General features: G+C 47.0%; 3 protein-coding genes across 6 annotated transcripts in view; 1 reads left to right on the top strand and 2 right to left on the bottom strand.

Moving 5' to 3' along the window:
- The window catches only part of DGKE (diacylglycerol kinase epsilon), a 28,513-nt gene extending 14,702 nt beyond the window's left edge, over positions 1-13,811 (top strand). Inside the window, exons 11-13 of one of the 4 annotated variants that reach the window (XR_005840705.2) lie at positions 5,788-5,880; positions 6,833-10,684; positions 13,345-13,811. The gene's annotated coding sequence lies outside the window, so the exon portion shown is untranslated. Of the gene's footprint in view, positions 1-5,787; positions 10,685-13,344 lie in introns of all 4 variants that reach the window. The other 3 variants (XR_005840703.2, XR_005840704.2, XR_001464622.4) reach the window with 3 other exon arrangements.
- On the bottom strand, positions 128-9,841 carry TRIM25 (tripartite motif containing 25). Its single transcript, NM_001318458.2, has 9 exons — positions 9,211-9,841; positions 8,040-8,135; positions 6,979-7,212; positions 6,324-6,480; positions 5,631-5,714; positions 5,121-5,186; positions 4,783-4,809; positions 4,402-4,512; positions 128-3,722 (listed from the first exon to the last, which is right to left on the bottom strand). Exons 1-9 carry the CDS (start codon positions 9,814-9,816, stop codon positions 3,202-3,204), a joined length of 1,902 nt encoding a protein of 633 aa, NP_001305387.1. The 5' UTR covers positions 9,817-9,841; the 3' UTR covers positions 128-3,201.
- COIL (coilin) lies at positions 11,121-16,354 on the bottom strand. The gene is made up of 7 exons (XM_415654.8): positions 16,095-16,354; positions 14,859-16,020; positions 13,977-14,063; positions 13,246-13,293; positions 12,546-12,621; positions 11,758-11,846; positions 11,121-11,339 (listed from the first exon to the last, which is right to left on the bottom strand). The coding sequence occupies exons 1-7, from the start codon at positions 16,343-16,345 to the stop codon at positions 11,250-11,252; spliced, it is 1,803 nt and encodes a 600-aa protein (XP_415654.6). The 5' UTR covers positions 16,346-16,354; the 3' UTR covers positions 11,121-11,249.
- Between the last annotated feature and the right edge of the window lie 61 nt (positions 16,355-16,415).

Below are 16,415 nucleotides of genomic sequence, written 5' to 3' on the forward strand. Positions count from 1 at the left end.
GCTCAGGGGGAGCAGCTGTGGCGGTTCAGGCAGGGCTCTCGGTGCAGAGCGCACCTCAGCCCACACAGCTTTTGTTCTCTCCCTGCTTTGGTGTAACTCGCCGAGCCGCGCAGTAAGAGACCAGCTGTTTGAACACGGTGGTATCTTTATTTCTGCTTTCCTTGCTGCTCGATTCAAGTCTGAGCACGGAAGAAAACCTTCAGAGTTTGTGTTTACAATTAATATATTTTTTTTTTAATTAAAAGCAAAAAAAAAAAAAAACAAAAAACAGTTCATTGAGACAACTGAAACGATCAATGACATCTAAAAGATGATAGGCGTGGCAATGAAACAGATGGCATAAAATCAGTGTCTGCTGCCCTGACAAGCACACCTCGCTGCAACTGCTGCATCACGTCGCATCTCACACGCATGCTGTAGCGAGTGGCTGACGCCAGTACAGTCAGCACATTTAGACACACACAAGCATTTACTTTTCTAATTGTAGTACTTTACTGGTGTGTTTCATTGAAGAAAAATTAATACAGATTAAGGCATCAATATGCAAATCATGTAACATACTCATGGCTTTATGAACACCAGGATTCGTTTTCTTTCCAGACTGATTAAGTCAGGTTCTTTAGAGAAGTGTAACTGAAATCCATGTTTATATCTATGTTTTATTTGAAACCGTTGCAGCTTTGATAGTGTTACTGGCTGAGTAAAACCACTCTAGTTTTTCTGAGCCATTAGTTATCATGCTGTAACTAATGCTTTAATGTTATATCAGCCGTGATGTTTTGGTAAACCCAGAGGTATCTGAAATACCAGTTTTCAGAAGTGTGGCAACTCAGCTGTACATTTCTCTTTTTGTTCCAAACTAAGAGGCCCTCGTTCTGCCATTCTGGTTCATTTCTGGCACAAAAACAAAGCAAAAAACAAGAACTGCCTATAGTACGTTGGCAGGCTTGTTTCAATGCTCATGGTAAACCAGAACATGTCTTACATGGTACATACTGATGTCATGTTTAAAGAGTCCACCCTTATCCATCATGGCAGAATAAGGGCTCTTCTGTCCTTAGCTTGAGTCGCACTCCATGCCACTCTATGCACTTTGGGCTAAAGCAAGCCCAAAGACTTAGAGGTTAACATTGATACCCCTTTGAAACCCAAAGATCAAGAAGATAACCGAAGAGCTGGAATTTCTCCTCTGCACGAGCCCCTGGAGTACCTTTTTTCCCCCAAAAAAGGGGGCAGGGTACTCCTTCAGCATCCCACTGGGTGAGTCTGCAGCCCTATGCCATGGCTAAGCAGCTCAATGGACAGCATTTCTCAGATGAAACTGCTCATGTCCCCACAGCTGGAGAGCTGGAAATGCAGGAGAAAGAGGCTCTGACTGCACTCTTTGCTCCTAAGAGGACCCATCCTCCTTCCTCACCTGTCAAAGTGTTTCAGTGTAACTGTGCATTGGAAGGGTGGGACTCTTGAGATAGAACAACCATTCCAAAGACAGCAGTCACACTTTTAGATCCAGCATCAATTCCATATACCATTCTGGACAAAGGAATGGAAGTATCAGAATGATGCTATCCTTTGCAAAGTACTATGAGCTTTCAAACCAATTAACCAAAGACAACAAAGCCTAAATTCCTACAAGTTGCCCCATGAAACTCTTTGACTAACATGAAATGTAGTCAGAGGTTCTTTTGAGCATTCTGACAGTTCCTCTCAAACTGTCAGCAGTAGCGTTGTGTTTTATTTCTCAGTACATACTAAATCCCACTAGAGTCCAAGAATTCTGTCACATGAGCTTCCTTGTTCTTCATGGGGTACTCCAAGAAATAGAGCTAGCATAGTAAGTCCAGAGACATCACCAAGGTACAGACTCGATAACTAGGAGATCCAAATACCTTGGTTGCCTCCTGATTGTTTTAAAGTTGTAATTAAGAAAAGTTGAGGTACAGATTCCTCTGCACATGATGAGGACTTCTGGAAACATACCACAACCCAAAGAAGACCAGGAGAATTAAAGATCCATCTCAGAGGAGATGGAAGTGTATTTGTATTCCCTTTTTGTGCTAAGAGGAAACATCACTGTTTACGTACTGTGCTCCTCAAATCAGAGTCACAGTAACATAACCACCCTGCAGGAAATCCAGTCTCTACTAACTAAGCAAATGAAAATATGCCAAGAGAGGATATCCTGCCTTACAAAGAGGAAAAGCTTTATCACAGAAGACACTGCTTCAAGTAAACAGCACATTTATGCTCCTGTGCAAAGCAAAAATACACTCCCTGAACTCCTCAGCACACAACAAATACTCCAAAGAGCCTTCTTTGTGAGGATATGAAGCGTATTCTGGGTCAGAACATGACACAGAATGCTTCAGCCATCAGACTATTACAGATCCACACTGCTACACAGGATACCTTCCTGAAGACACTCTGTGATACATTCACTGTCATTTATTTCCCGGTGATTCTGATACATGTCTTATCCATCAGCTCTGAAAGTCTCTAATGAGGTTTGTCATCGTGATTTTTACAACTGAGTGTCACAAGACCTGAATTCACCTCTTTCAACAGTTCATTCTGCTCCATCTCAGTGGCAATTGCACACTGAGAGCACACATTGTAAATCCTGGCTTTAGACAACAGTCTGAATATAGAGAAAAGGTTAATGCAAAACTGAAACCATCCTCAAAACCTGAAACACCTCTTCAGGGAATCTCTCCTATTTCCTTCTCAAACAGTCATATTGCTACCTGTGAAACACAGGAGATCCTTTACAGCAACTGCAGAATCTACAGCAGCTACTGAAGGCATGTGCTAGTGGGTTGTGTCATAACTTTGCTTTTGGAAGGACGGTGTAGTCTTTGCAAATCCTTTCTCTGTGGTTTTTACTCTCATCGTTTTACTAAATCACTGTCTAAAGGCTTTAGCAATGCAGGCCATAGAATGATGCAATATCCTAAACTACCTAAAAGAGTCATGAATTTTTCATTGAAAGAAAAAACAGAAAAACACCAAAACCCACCAAAAAAAAAAAAAACCCAACCAACCCAGAATCTTTGATACTGCTTAGTCTAAGACAAGCATGTAAATTGTTTATGATTTCAACATATATTTTATAGCTACAAAGATGAGATGTTGCAAGGAGTGATTACCTGCATGTCAGTACTCAAGCAAATTACGTGAAGGCACCAGGCCTTATGGTTTCATTTACCAGAGAGAGAGAACAGTGCCACTGGAAAATAACCAGAAGGCAGGGTACACAGCTTCAGTAAACTGGGCTTTGAATTTATAGATCAAATTAAGCTTTTCCTCAACAGTCAAGAAAAGCACGAACCCTCCATCACAGTGGAGCAGCACACCAATCTTAGTGGCCTTTGTATTGGGTAAGCACTTTTCAACATCATTATGCCAGGCTGAAATTTTGGAATTAAACCACTCGATACACCAAGAACTGCTGTTCCTACCCAGGCGGCTGTCCGGCCCCTGCCGCTCCATGCTGCCATAGCAGATGCCAATGCCACAGAAGTTGTTCTGCTGCATTTCCACTTCCCAGTAGTGGATGCCTCTCTTGAAGCACTGGAACCCCAGCACCTGGGGGCAGTCGGTGAAACGCTGAGGGTGGTGGTTATAATTCAGTTGGGTGTCTGAAACAGACATCTTGGTGTATCTCTCAGACAGAGCCACTTTGCTGTGAGCTGTGTTGAAATCCAGCGTGACGTTAGCAGCATCTACAAGGACATAAATCAAGGGAAGGTAATAAAGATCAACGCACTTTTGTTTATTCACTCCCATGTAGGCATCAGATTTCTGTATCGCTGTCTCTGCTCAGCTCTCCTCCACAGTGCAGGCAGTTCTGGTTGCAGTAACAGCTGCTGGGCTGACCTGCAGCTCTGTGTCACTGAGCAGGCAGGCAGCAGTGGGTAAGCATCCTTCCTTCCTACATCCCCTCGGGTTTCCCTCACCACCCAAACATATGCCAGCAGCAGAGGGAGACTGGCTGATCTGGCAGTGAAAGGATATCACTGCCTTTGTGGGCTCACATAGAGCCCACATTTAATTCCAAAGAAAAATGCAGTGGGTTACATTGCATTTCTAGACTTCCCCTAATGCAATCATCTGGGAGAAATCAAAAGACGTTACTGATAAAACTTCATTTACCCTCTGACAAATACCAAGATACTGAAGATTGATTTGATTCATCTGGCGAAAGAATCCTTAAAATAAGTTGAACTTCCCATCTCCTTATGCTTCAAAACTTGTAACAACTATTTTATAACCTACTAAAGGTCACCTACCTAACCAAACCCTTCATAAGTCTTTTTGTCGGGTGACCACAAAAGTCACACAGCACCAGTGCAATAAGCACAGAAAGTTCATCTTTAAATAGTGTAATGTTGTGTATCTTACACTGCAAAAGCTCCGCTCTGGGTTTTTTCAGGAAGCTGCTAATAAGTTCTTTCACTTTAGCAGCATTTGCAGCGCTTGGTGCTCCCATGCTTGGTGCTCCCATGCTTGGTGCTGTGTTGACAGAAGAAAAGAGAATTTGGTCAGTTGCGAAGAAACTCCACATGCTTAACAGAAGCAGAAAGGTTCAGGTTGGAGTGAATCTCCAGAGTTATCTGGTCTAGCTGTGTGCTACAAGGAGGGCTAACTTCAGTATCAGCTCAGGTTGCTCACTGTCAAGTTTTATACTCCTGTTATAATATACCACCATTAGCAATCGTCTGCTTACCATTTTAAGAGCAGTCAATGAAAATCAGAATAAGTATCTTGAACGTCTGAACTTACCAAGTTTAACAGGATTCCTTTTGTCTTCTGGGAAAAAAAAAAAAAAAAAAAAGAAGGTAACTGTTAGTTTACTCTTTGCCAACTGTAATGTCATCATCATGGCTCTTCTGGAACTGCAGCAGTAGATAAAGCTGACAGTCTAGCACATTGAAGCCACCCATACCGGAATGCTATGCAAGAAACACAACCTACAATTTGCCTCCTATTTCAGAGGGTCATCAACCCAGAAGGAGCTTAATCTCTACTCTAGGCTGGAACAGGTCAGGGGAAGTGGCAGCCTTAGAGTGTAAGCAATCTGCCCATCAAGATGTTAGAGACTGCTTCTAATCACTACTTACGGGTATCTGTCTCCTCCAGCAGAGTGGTTTTAGTTGGGTGAGGGATTTTGTCTTTGTGGGTACGTGCTTTGAGGAGGAAAAAAACAACATGATTAGCTCATAAGCAAAATTCATTTCATAAAAGTCCATGGAAGAATCAATCAATCAAAAATGTTCAGTACAAATAAAAAAAGAAATATTCCAGTGCATTGAAGGCAGAAGAGCAGTGGGGTACTGAAGGAACCAGAGAGTGAGGAGCCTCAGCTTCCCTTTGCCATCCACACTGATACTACTACAAGCACACATGCATGCTGAAGCTAATGGACCACTGAATCTGTGCAGATTGCAGCTCACACAGTATCCATCACTAAATACCACAGAACATCGTGCCCTTCCCATGCCCAAGTGCTCATTACACATAACTGCTGCATCACCACCAGAGCAGAAAGCTCTAAGGTATCTGCTTGGAACTCTTCTTTAATGGTATATTAAAGCCATGGTTAGGAGAGGATGATGTTCTTCAATACTTACAGTCTGCAGCAAGCTTTTTTTTAACAACGGGTTTGTTTGGGGAAGGCACTGAAGGAGGCTTTGTTTTCCCAGGTGGTGGTTTTGCTGCAAGAACAATATTTCACATTATGGTCTGTATTGCCAAGAAGAGTAATGCATGAACAATCTTCTTTTTCAGATGTATGATTAGAACTTAAGTGACACTTGGCAGGAATGGAACTGCGCAGATGTTACCCGTGCCCCAATCCAGGAGATACTTCTGCTTAACTCGGTAAGTAGGGTTTTACTCTACAAAACTGACACCATTAGTACCTTTACAATTGTTTAACCATACTTTTATCACTCTTAAGGCATTTTATGTCTCCCCCTTAAATCTATATCCTAACTGCATCCAACCTTACTATATAATAAAAATGTAAATTACTTTAAAAAATAAAGGACGGGCTGTGCCAGAGGGGCATAGTATCACAATACTCATAACTTATCCAAATACAGATAAAAGTGAAGAGACACCAGCACATTCTGTTCTCATGTAGTTCAGCCCAGACTACACGTTTTTGTTTGGAAGTGGAGGATCATGGAAGTTGAAAGACACAAAGTATAGTGCAGCAAATAGAGCTGATCAATAGTTTTTATATTTGCATTGGAGGGGGAATCTCTCATTTGAACTCAAAGCTGAGGCGTAAAATGCCAGTTCCCACAGTGATACAGTACCATCCGTTCTTTTATCCACAGACACATTCACTGCAAGTTTGACAACATCTTTAAGGTTAATGGCAGACTGATAAGCAGCATGTATCATGTTGTTGTCCATTTCAATTACTGGGACAAAAGCCTCTTTTATTGATGTTCGTTGCAGCGCTGCTGCTCTCTGAAATGAGAAACAGAAAATCTCATGCAGACCATCTTGTGTGAGAAATACAACCAGGTTACTTTAAATGGGCTGGGTTGTGTGCATTTATCTCAAATGCAAAAGAGCACAGGTGACAATCAGACAAAGCCATGGCAAAATTTCAGCAGCCCATAAGCATTGCTTCCTGATACCTGAAGCAATAAGAAAGCTCTGCCTCACAGCATGGAGATGTAACACCTCACAGAGATGAGTTCTCTCCCTCAGAGGCCTTTCTGCACACAGCAGAAATAGTGGCTGAACTGGGGAGAGGTAGAATCACAGACAGCAGTTTGTTCCAGCGTTCTTTCACTTGTGTTTTTGTACTTACCAGTACATCTTGTTATCGAAGGGTCTTGCATGTGACTGCATTATCACTTGACTAAAAGGATTTGGAAAGCGGGACTACCAGGGCGTTTTTTTGTGATTCTGCATTCTAAAAACCTGAAGAATTAGACTTGCATCTAAAGGACACATTACCTTTAAAAAGAGAACGTCATCACCTTCAGTCAGTGCCATCTCAATCTGGTCTCTCAGAGACTGAATTTCATTCTTCTTATTTCCCAGAATTTTATATACGTAATCAAACTTATTGCAAACTCTTTTTTCTTCTTCCATAAATACTTTTAGGGTCTGGTTTTCTTTTTCTTCAATTAAAGCTTTAATTTCCAAAAACTCAGCTCTCAGCAAATCTCGCTTTCTGGCAGCTGTCTCCTGGAGTGGACACAAACAGGCAGGAACTGGTTTCAAACCAACAAGTAGGGGAAAAGTGCTGCTACTACTACAAGAAAAAAAAAAGGATTTGGGGAGCATGTAAACTCCAATTACTCACAACTGGCAATAGAAAAGCTATGCATTTCTATGTAGTTCGGAAAGAAAAGTCATTTACTCCTAAGAAATTAAGTGTGTCAAAATCTCTGTTCTGTGGGGCTGGGCCAGGCAGGCCACCTCATGGTTAGAAAAGCTGGAAGCTTCTGACAGTACGCTCACTGGCACAACTGCAGTTCTTTCTCAGATATGTGCTTGGTGGCATCTCAGATTAACACGGAGTTAATCCTGACCCTCCAGGTGTTCCAGAGGAGCACAGAAGAGCTGCTCCCCCGGCGGCTTTGCAGCCTCCACCAGGCGGTTCAGAAAGCACGGTACAAGGGAGAGGTTCTCAGCACAGCCCCAGTTGTTGGGTGAGCAGGGCTGGGCTGTGCTAATTCGTGGAAAAGAGCTCTCCCAGATTTCTGCTGTAGTGTAGCCACTGCTGCTCACTAATGCTTTAGCTTGGGCTGCAAGGATGCACACTTTCTGGTGCAGTGGGATCGGATGGGTTCATCCGCACAACTCCTGTGTGCGTGAGAACCACCCCTGTAAGGAGGTTGTGTTTGTTTCCATCTGCCACAGAGCTGCCTGGCTCTGCCAAAATGGCTCTTTTCTGATCCTTCTCAGTGAGGTTTTTTCCTGACAAGGCAATCTCAGTACAGCTACTGCCACAGGAGTTCAAACAACATTCAGGAGACAGCACACACCAAGCAAACAGTGTTGTCACTTACAGCAGCTTGTCTTTGGATTGTTTTCACAGAGTTCATTGCTTGCACAGATCTTTCACTCTGATTGTGCAGCTCTGCCAGCCTCTTCTTCAGTGCTGACTGCAAGAGAGGAGATCAGAGAGCAGTTTAGAAAAGGCGTTGCCGTGCTGTCAGTCAGGTCATGGTTACTGGAGTAGGAGTCACAGTTGAGAGTTCTAGATAACCACAGTAAGCATTTGGTACTACCCATTTAAATCCACTGCTCCTTAAGCAGTGCTCTCCTGCATGCATGCAGTTTGTGGGGCCAGCACCCCCACAGCCACACCTTTTCCAAAAGCAAGATGGGCATCCTTGAGTCATTCCCCTGGTAAGGGAGAATGCTTTCATCAGCAGAGCAGCTCCCAGCGCTGAAAACAAACTGCTTTAGCTCTTAGCCTGGACTTTGTGCACTAGGTAAATACTGCTGTTCACCCCTCATTTTAACAGAGTATTTTATTTTTCAGGTGTGATTGGATCACATCTGAGAAATGCTGCTAAGCAAAGTCAGAGGGGCTGTCTTCAGTTAAGCCCTATATGCTGGCACTGAGCAGATGGGAGTTCTGCCCCCTACACCTCCCAGATATGCTGTAGTCAGCTGCCGTGCTGTGAAATGCAATGGCCAGGTTTCCTTCCCTGCTGCCTCACGGAGGTCAGCTCCTGGCTCATTTTGCTCATGCTACAGATCTCCCTAAGCTACTCTTATGATTCTTTGCCTTGTTAGAACACACCCTGCACAGCGTGCGCCTGCAGTCTCTCGCTAAGGCCGCGCAGCAGACCCTCCTCAGAGTGCTGGGGATGGGCACTGTGCCACAGCCCCGCAGGACAGCAGCCTGGCCAAGCAGTGCTGGGGCCTCTGAGGCACAGAGCAGGGATTGCCCTCAGCACTGCTTTGTGCTCAGCACCGCCACAGCACTTCCCTGTCCTGGGGGCAGGAGCACAGCCTTAGAGAGAAGGAAAGCACATGCAGCGGCTGTGGAGACGTACTCAGGCACATGTGGGAGGGCAGACAGCTATCTGCCAAGGCCACATACAGGACTGCAGCCCAGGTCTGTCTCCTAGCACTCTGCCACCCATGGCCCCGCACGCAGTGCAGTTCCACCATCACCCCAGGGAGTGTCTGCGGAGAACTCTGCTCCGGGCCGGGCCCCATTCTCACCTCAGCGTTGTCTTTGGCCTGCTGCAGCGGGCTGGTGTGGCACAGCTTGTGGCTCAGCAGGCAGAGCGAGCAGATGCAGCAGCTGTGCTGGCTGCAGAAGAACTCAAAGAGCTTGTTGTGCTGCGGGCACTTCCTCTGCTGCAGGTCCCGCACGGGCGGGCACAGCTGATGGTGGCGGAAGGCCGGGCTGTCGTAGTGCGGCCGCAGGTGCTCGGGGCAGAAGGAGGCCATGCAGGTGAGGCAGGTCTGCGTGGCGGCCGCTTGCAGACAACTGTCGCAGTAGATGGGGGCTGCCGCCTCCTGCTCTTCCTCCTCGTGCTCATCGTCCTCCTTCCCGTCCCCGCAGCCCTGCAGCTGCTCCACCACCCGGCACAGCACCGTGTTCTTGTGGAGCTGCGGGCGGTCCGGGAAGGTGGTGCGGCACTGCGGGCAGCTGAAGTCCCGCACCTGGCTGGCCCAGGTTTGCTCCAGGCAGTAGGCACAGAAGTTGTGCCCGCAGGGCACCGTCACGGGGGCGTCGAAGATGCTGAGGCAGATGGAGCACGTCAGGTCCTCCTCCAGCGCCAACAGATTCGGCTCCGACTGAGCTTTGGTCAACGTCGCCATTCTCCCGCTGCTGCCGTCCGGCTGCGAAGAAACGAAACTGGGGCTGCGGCTTTCCGGAGTATTGCGTGGCATTTCCCCGCCTCCAGAGGGGCGCGGCGGGTCCGCTCCGGGCTGCATCCAGCGGGAGCGGCGGGCGGGGCGGGCACACGGGGGAGCACCGGGGCAGCGGTGTCCCGGGGAGGTGCGATGCGCGCCGGGAGGGAACGAGGCTGCCCCGAACCGTGTCCCGCCGGGGGGTCGCGAGTGCGGGGCGGCGGCTGCGGCGTCACCGCGGGCTGTGCCGGAGCGGCGGCTCGGAGCCGCGCAAGGGTGAATCGGGCGCTGCCCCGACCGCCCCGAGCGGGATGCGGCCCGACGGGCGCTGGTGCGGGCGGTGCAAGCGAAGTGCCTGTTTGTTACTGTTACTGCTATTGTTACTGTTGTTGCTGCGTGCGGGCAGAAACCACCCAAGGTGTTTCCTCTTCTGTTCTGATTTTTGGGGGGTTTTGCTTTTTCCTCAAGCCCACAAAGCGAGGCAGGAGCAAAGCACGAGCCCTGGGTTCACAGCTGAGCAGGGAGCTCAAAGGGCAGCGGCCGCAGCCCGGGCCGCCCCCACTGCAGGAGCTCCGCTCGGGGCTCGGGAGAAGCGGGGCGGGACCCGCAGGCAGCGGCGCGGGGCTGTCCGCCACAGCAGAGCTTTCCTCGGAACGGGCGGTAGCTGAACTGCGCCGTGCGGCTTCTCAGGTGTTTGTTGTAGCCAGGTGTGGTTCTGTTGCGTTCTGAGCAAAGGCAGCGCAGACACTTCAGCACTGGAAGGGCAAAAGGGTTCGGCTACAAAGGTTTTCAGAGCCCACTCGGCTTAACACGCTGGGACACCGTTTTGTCCGAGGTTCGTTTGTATTGCACTGGTGGTAGGCAGAGTTCTGTCACCAACACTGTTTATCTTCCTCACTAAATTACGGAAGGTGAAAATCCTTAAGCTTTTCTTGATGTTTTCAGGTGAACCCTATATAGAGCTGTAAGGCCCGGGCATTTGTGTCAAAGGAAGAATCATGAATGTCAATATGTATTTTTTTTCAGTGGTGGTTTTTAATGATCCTCACAGCAAGCTCTGGATAGCACTTACACTGCTCTAAGCAAAACAGGACATAGCAGCCGAGCTACCAACACAGCACGAGGCCACATTTTATATTTTCTATCAAACCATTCCAGTTTTGCAGCTCACAAAAGTAGAATATAAAAACTAGGATTCTATTTAAAAAAAAAATCAAATCTATATTAAATCTATAATAAACAAAGCATTCTTGTATTAACAGAAAACCATATCTTACGAAAACAGTGTTTATTTTAAAACCATTTATGAAAAATAACCACCAGTGCATCTGCTGCCCTCAGAACTGGAAGGCAGTTCCTCATGAAACGAGTCCACACAAGTATTTACACGTGTTCACATCTCAGACTGCTCCGTTTTCAATGCCTGATCCGTTCATTGGAGGCTCAACAATCAATCTGGGCTCAATCAGCGAATCCCAACTTTCAGTTATCTGGAAGCAAAATCGAGACGACATTAGCACGTACAAGGTGTACAGGCAGGTGCAATTTCTTCTGCATTACACTTTGTTTGGATGTGAACAGCAGCACTGCAGAACAAAGGTCACAGATCATTCCTCCAATTCAGTGATCTTCATCAGCCTTAACCTGCTGATGTGCAGGTAGGAAAACCAGAACCTGATGGATAACTGAGCCAAAAAGTTACACACACAGGTGACTTTCTAAACCTAATTAATTGAAATAATACGCAAGAATTTATTATCTCATGATAATTCACATTCTTGTTAGAAAGGATTATTTTTGCTTTCATTTACTTTAATGAAATGCACCATTATAAAAGGGCAGAAACAAACAGGGGGAAATGTGTCAGCAAAACCACGCGGCGGCTTTCAGAGCAAGGCAGGCACGTACCTTTGTGTCCTGAGGAACAGCGTACTCTATCAGCTCAGCCCCATCTGCAGACTGGTAAACCAGATCAAACTTCCCTGGCTCTTTAGCAACTTTTGAAAACAAAGCAAAAAAACAACTTGGTTAACTATAAACAAAAAGCAGAAGGTTTACATTTTTACCATATTTATAAAGCGAGGCAAGCACAGTTGGATGCATGGGTTTTTTAATTTGTTTGCTTGGTAGGATGTGGTTTTTTGTTTAAACGATTACTTCAGGCAGCTGCAATAATTGAGGCTCCATTCCTTCAGGCAATCACCGCAGCTAAAAGAATAATGTCACTCTGCACTTATCCTTTATTGCAGCACAGTAACAGCACCTCACGTTATCAGCCTGTGTGGGATGAGCTCCCTCAGCATCTTTTGAATTGCAAGCATATCAGCAACGTTTAGAACTCTAACAAAGTCTGATCAGAATTGCATTCTACGCTCCAAAAGTAAGGTGGTTATCTAATAAAACCATGTGCCTGAGAAGGTTCATCAAAATATGCTGCCTGAATTTGAGAAAATGCTCCAGTGATGACTCATTCCCACTGGTATAAAGGTCAGGTGCCACACACACGGCCTTGCTGCCGGGTCACTGCATGGACTCCTTCCACACCCAGTGGAAGACTTTTTAGGGAAAGAGTGGTGATGGGAGAGGGAGGTTAAGGAAGAAGCTGAGGAAATTATATATGCTCCCAAATGCCTCACACTGGCTGCTCCCCAAGTGATGAACAAAGCAACAAGCATTCAGTGTCCCAGAGTACATACTTTGGCTTGCTGGTGAGGAAAGGATCTCAAGCTCAATCTGTTTTTTATCAGCATTCCAACTGATTATTCTCCCCTCCTTCATAAGGGAACAAGAAAAGAATCAGATAGGATATACTTCAGCACTGGATAACTATTTCATGTTACAACCACCCTGATACTCAATTACAATTACAGGAAGTATGTGTTTGTTAATTCTCGCTCTCTCTCTCTTTTTTTTATATATATATACACACACACACAAAATCTGGAAGCTATTAAAATTAAGCAATCTGCAGTTTCTGGAATAGATAAACTTGTGATACTGTCACTGACTCTGCAGTAGTTTAAATCACGACCTTCCTAGAAACCAAGTTATTTCAAGTAGGTGTCGAATTTTACTTACACCAGTATCAGGAATTTGTCTTGACTTTAAAGAGCAGTGTACTCAAATACAGCTACAGTTTTCTCCTCAAAGGCCCATGTCTGTAATCTCCAAAGCACTGATGATCATTTATACTCTATACCCTGTGTTTTGTTTTTTAAGTAGCTGCTACAATTTTCACATGTTCAATTAGTTTCAGGTTTTAGAGTTTTGATTTTACTGCTGCACCCGAAGTAGTCTGCAGAGTGACGTGAGAGATGGTATATAACCTCAAAATATTGAAGTCTACCCCACGTAATAGTTTTTTCAGTGAATTAAGGAGGGAAGGAAAAACAGTACCTTGTAGGATGAAACTTCAGGACTGTAGTTTTCATTTAGTTCCAAGCGCTGTTGAAAGAAACACACATTAGTGACAGCTTCTCCTGATCCTCTCCCCAGACACAGCTCCTTCAGCGATGGGAAGCACAGGAACCAAGGCACCCAGCTCCCGGATCCCAGTGCCTATCACAGACCGCCAGGACTCACTGCTCTGAAGGATTCCTGTTCAGGTCAGGCTGTGAAAGGAGATCATGGAGAAGGATCCAGTCTCCTCAGCAGCAATTATTTCAATTTTCATTACTTCTTTCAAAAAAAATCATTTTATTGTGCAGTGAAGTGTAGCTATTTGTATGGTAAATTTTGTAATAATACTGTAGAAACACTATGGAGAAATAACATAGGGATGCTAACACCAAACGGTGGTATTTTCTATTCTGTGGAAAACTGTTAGGTTAGAAAGACAGCAAGGGAGGAGCGAATGCCTTCAGAGCTGCCTACAACCATTTGGACAGTTTGACATTCTGAACAACTCACTGAAGTTTAAAACAGATTTTTGACTAACGAACAAGCAAGTGGAATTAAAGAAATGTATGGATTCTTAATTCTTGTACTTTTAAGGTAACAGTCCCAGATCCAATTCTAAAGTACAAACTTTTGGTTGGCAGGAGTATGTATGGTTCCCTGCAAAACTTACAGGGCCCAAATGAAACAACACTGGCCTACTGATGTTCAGTACTTGCAAAGATCTTTACCTTAAAGGCAATTCTTTCTCCCACTTGTGGTGGAGCAGCTAGAAGTGGTAGAACGCTGTAGTCTCTCTTGGGGACATCCACAGCATTCTGCAAAACAAACAGCTGCTGATAAATTCACTGTCTGCAGAGAACTAAGAATAATACAGCCTGGCACACGTGTGCTAGGCTATAAACAACTCTACAGAGATTTCTGAGTTTCCCGGGGAAGCACTCAGTGTAACCAAGTGCGTGAATCTCACCTGGGGGGGGAGGAGGTTTTAAAGGTATAGGCTAAAGAATTCATAGCAGTGCTCAGTGAGGGGAGGTCGTGCCTTGGGGTGGGCATCTTTTGGGATGGAGGTGTGCTTTGGTATTATAACGCGCGTATAATGAGCAAAGTTCACCCAGAGGACGGCATTTGGTCTAAAAACGACAGACTGTCGGCCCAGGGTAGCACAAAGGCAGCTTAGTACCACCAAGTTGCCATCCCAGCATTGCAGTTAGAGTCACTAACATCAGTTCTCTAGATGTTGCCAACACCACTGCTGTGGTTGCCCAGGGAGCTGCTGTGGTTCACAGAACGTGGCTGCAGTCTCCGCTCCGCTCCACCCCCAGTGCCATCTGCTGGCATACCAGCACATCAGCTGCACTCCGCTTTGCACCTCGTCAACAATGCTGTGCCTTCATTTCCAAGTTGCCCATAGCAATTATTCCACAAATACAGACACTTAAGTATTGTTTCATAGGGTATATACTGCAAATATCAAATTTACTGAGTTCAGGTCTATCAGCCTTTACCCTACTTACCTTTTTCAGCTTTTCTAAATTACTCTCATGCTGTACTTTATTTGTACAGTTAAAGTTGTGAGAAAGAGCTGGTCAATGACTGCGTAAGTCACTCACCTGGACAGGAACAGAAGTGTTTGTCACAGCTTCATGTAACTGCCTCTGTTTCTGGCCTTCACTGCTGTAGCTATAGAAGAAGCCTGGGCTTTCTCCTCTGCCCCGGCCCCTCACCATCCCCCGGAACCCACGGCCCCTCGGTCCTCTCCAGAAGTTCCCCTCTACCACTGCACGCCCCCTCCCACGTCCCAGCCCAGCAGCCGGCCCTTGGATTCCCGCTGGTGACTGTTTGGAACCGTTTCTTGCTATGGAATTGCTCAGTCCAGCGTTGGCTGCGGGTTTTTTAATGACAATTGTATCCGAATCAGAACTGTCGGAGGAGGAGGAGGAGCTCCTGGCTTTGGGAGCTCCAGTGGGCCCAGTCTGTGCCGCTGCTGCGCTGTTGGGCAGCACCTGCTCTGTGGTACTGCCCTGTGCCGCTGCTGCTCTTTCATCCTCAGAACTTGAGTCAGAATCTGAACTGGAGGACTGCGATTTCTTAGCATTTTTACTAACCGCAGCCTTACTGCAATGTTCAGCATTAGCCATTTGATTACAAGCAGCAGCAGTCACCGCAGTTTGGGCTTTGTCTCTGGGAAGCGCTGCTGCTGCGGGTCTGTGGGAAGATTTACTTTGCTTTACATTCGATTCACTGCTGTCGCTGTCGGACGACGTGCTGGAGGACTCCGACGTTCCCACCCGCTGCTTCTGGGCCTCCGCTGTCAGATTTTTGGAGGTGCTCTTAGCAGCCATCAGAGGAGCGCTGCCGCCCACCCGCCCATGGGCCGCCTTCGCCGCAGGGAGCGCTGCCCGCCGCCCGTCCTTCGCTTTGGCTGCCGGCCGCTCCTCCTTCTGCGCCTTCTGGAGCTTTGGTGGTCTGTCAGCACGGCCCTTCTTCCCTTCCGAAGGTCTCGGGACCGTCCCACTGTTTTCTTCCCTTCTCTTTCTTTTCTTGGATTTTTTCCGAGTGTCGGAAACATCCCCAGAGGTGCCCTCTCTGCCAGAGGAACACTCCGGGCTATATTTATTCTTTTTCTTTTCCCTTTGATGCTTTTCTTCTCCGCTTCTGGACAACCCTTGCGCCTTCTGCCTTCGTTTGTGCCTTTTTTTATCATCTTTCGGTGCGTAGAAGTCATCGTCCGCCTCTTCGCACCCCTCCTCCGCGATCTCCTCCAGCGTTACTCTGCAGAGACCCAAACAAACGGCGCTCAGCACCGCTCAGCACCGCCCCCCCCCATCCCGCCCGTCCCGCCGTACCGCAGCGCATCGTTGTCCCGCACGAGGCGGGCGCTCTCGGTGGGCGGCAGCAGCGCTCCGTCCAAGAAGAGGCTGAGGCGGGCCCGGCGGCTGAAGCCGAAGCGGTGGCGGATGATGCTGAGCAGGTCGGTGACCAGGCGCGCCTGGCCGGGCTCCAGCAGCAGCCAACACAGCGCGCAGCCCGGGCTGCCCGGCGGCGGGAAATCGAACTGCAGCCGCAGCCTCACCGGGGCGCCGCCGGCAGCCGCCATCTTGGGGGCAGGGGGAGGGGCGGAGGAGGGGCGGAGGACGGCGCCTCGTGTGGGACAAAAAGGGCAGGCG

The sequence above is a fragment of the Gallus gallus genome, chromosome 18 (genome assembly GCF_016699485.2).
Source record: "Gallus gallus isolate bGalGal1 chromosome 18, bGalGal1.mat.broiler.GRCg7b, whole genome shotgun sequence".
Lineage (NCBI taxonomy): Eukaryota > Metazoa > Chordata > Aves > Galliformes > Phasianidae > Gallus > Gallus gallus.

Coding starts and splice junctions, on each gene's coding strand:
- TRIM25 (NM_001318458.2), bottom strand. CDS start 9,816: ATGGCGACGTTGACCAAAGCTCAGTCGGAGCCGAATCTGTTGGCGCTG. Junction 7,213..8,039: donor CAATCCAAAGACAAGCTGCT/GTAAGTGACAAC, acceptor TGTCCACTCCAG/GAGACAGCTGCCAGAAAGCG. Junction 5,715..6,323: donor TGTGGATAAAAGAACGGATG/GTACTGTATCAC, acceptor TTGTTCTTGCAG/CAAAACCACCACCTGGGAAA.
- COIL (XM_415654.8), bottom strand. CDS start 16,345: ATGGCGGCTGCCGGCGGCGCCCCGGTGAGGCTGCGGCTGCAGTTCGAT. Junction 14,064..14,858: donor ACACTTCTGTTCCTGTCCAG/GTGAGTGACTTA, acceptor TTTGTTTTGCAG/AATGCTGTGGATGTCCCCAA. Junction 13,294..13,976: donor GAGAAAGAATTGCCTTTAAG/GTAAAGATCTTT, acceptor TTCTTTCAACAG/CGCTTGGAACTAAATGAAAA.